Source organism: Babylonia areolata, chromosome 29 (genome assembly GCF_041734735.1).
Source record: "Babylonia areolata isolate BAREFJ2019XMU chromosome 29, ASM4173473v1, whole genome shotgun sequence".
NCBI lineage: Eukaryota > Metazoa > Mollusca > Gastropoda > Neogastropoda > Buccinidae > Babylonia > Babylonia areolata.
In genome coordinates, this window is record NC_134904.1 from 41,291,648 (window position 1) to 41,292,655 (window position 1,008).

A 1,008-nucleotide genomic window follows, 5' to 3' on the forward strand; every position below is an offset into this window, starting at 1 on the left:
TAAATTTGCTTTAAAAAATCATAGATAATCATTTCCATCGCCAGGAGAAAAAAAAAATTAAATACCTTCTTAAAATGCTCTATCACTTGCTGTCATCAACACTGATTTTGGTAACAGAATGAAAACAATGGTCATATCTTTTTTCAAAATATCTGAACGATGCATATAACCGATTTATGAAAAAGCAAAACAGAACAACAATGAATGCACTTCTAACTGGATATGAAACTTTGGTCGGATACCAACCTTGGAAGCTGCTTGGTCGATGGCGCTTTGGTAGTAGAAAGAGGTGACCGACTGTGATCTCTCTCTTTCTTCAAGGCTTTCTTTTGTTGTTAGAGCTCGAGAAAACTGAACAGCTGCTTGTTGTAGGCTGGTGCACTGTGCCACCTTGTGCAAATCATTGCATCGGACGCATGCACGCAGAGCCATGGCTTTTTGTGGGGGGGATGGGCGGAACGACAAAAAACAGAAACACTATCCCGCTGATTTTTTTTCCCCTCTGGTAAGAGAATCAAAAACACCGAATTTTAGTTCCTGTGGTTCAATCAGCTGACTATGCAATTTTTTTTCTTGGCCAAAAAGGAAAGAAAGAAACCAGCTGCAATGAGAGAGAGGGTGAAAATAAAAAAAATAAAAACGGAATCCAAATAACACCAGCAGTGCGTCTTTCACAAAACATTCAAAAACAAGCGTTTTTGACGAAAAGTGGTGGTTAACTAAAACAAAACTCACATTGAAACCGTTTATGGCGATATAAAGAGTATATACGGAGAAAGGAGGGTCTGTTTTGACCCATTCTAAGTTTACGTCTGCTCGCTCTGAGTTGATGATGCTGGCGGAAGCACGTTTTCTGTTGTGGGCGACCCCGTTCTAACCCCTGCTGTGATTGGTCGACAGCGAACCAAAATGCGTGCAGGGATCAAGGTCCGAGTCGCTGGCATTCACTCGCGTGTCTAAGAATAGACCTCCACCGAGCTGGCTGCTTTGTCTTTGCTGCAAGTCGGG

General features: G+C 42.0%; 1 protein-coding gene across 1 annotated transcript in view; it reads right to left on the bottom strand.

The window, feature by feature from the left end:
• Positions 1–1,008, bottom strand: part of LOC143274597 (branched-chain alpha-ketoacid dehydrogenase kinase-like) — a 72,637-nt gene extending 71,629 nt beyond the window's left edge. The window contains exon 1 of the mRNA XM_076578459.1: positions 247–1,008. Within this exon, the coding sequence (XP_076434574.1) occupies positions 247–432 (186 nt within the window). The 5' untranslated portion in view covers positions 433–1,008. The remainder of the gene's footprint in view (positions 1–246) is intronic.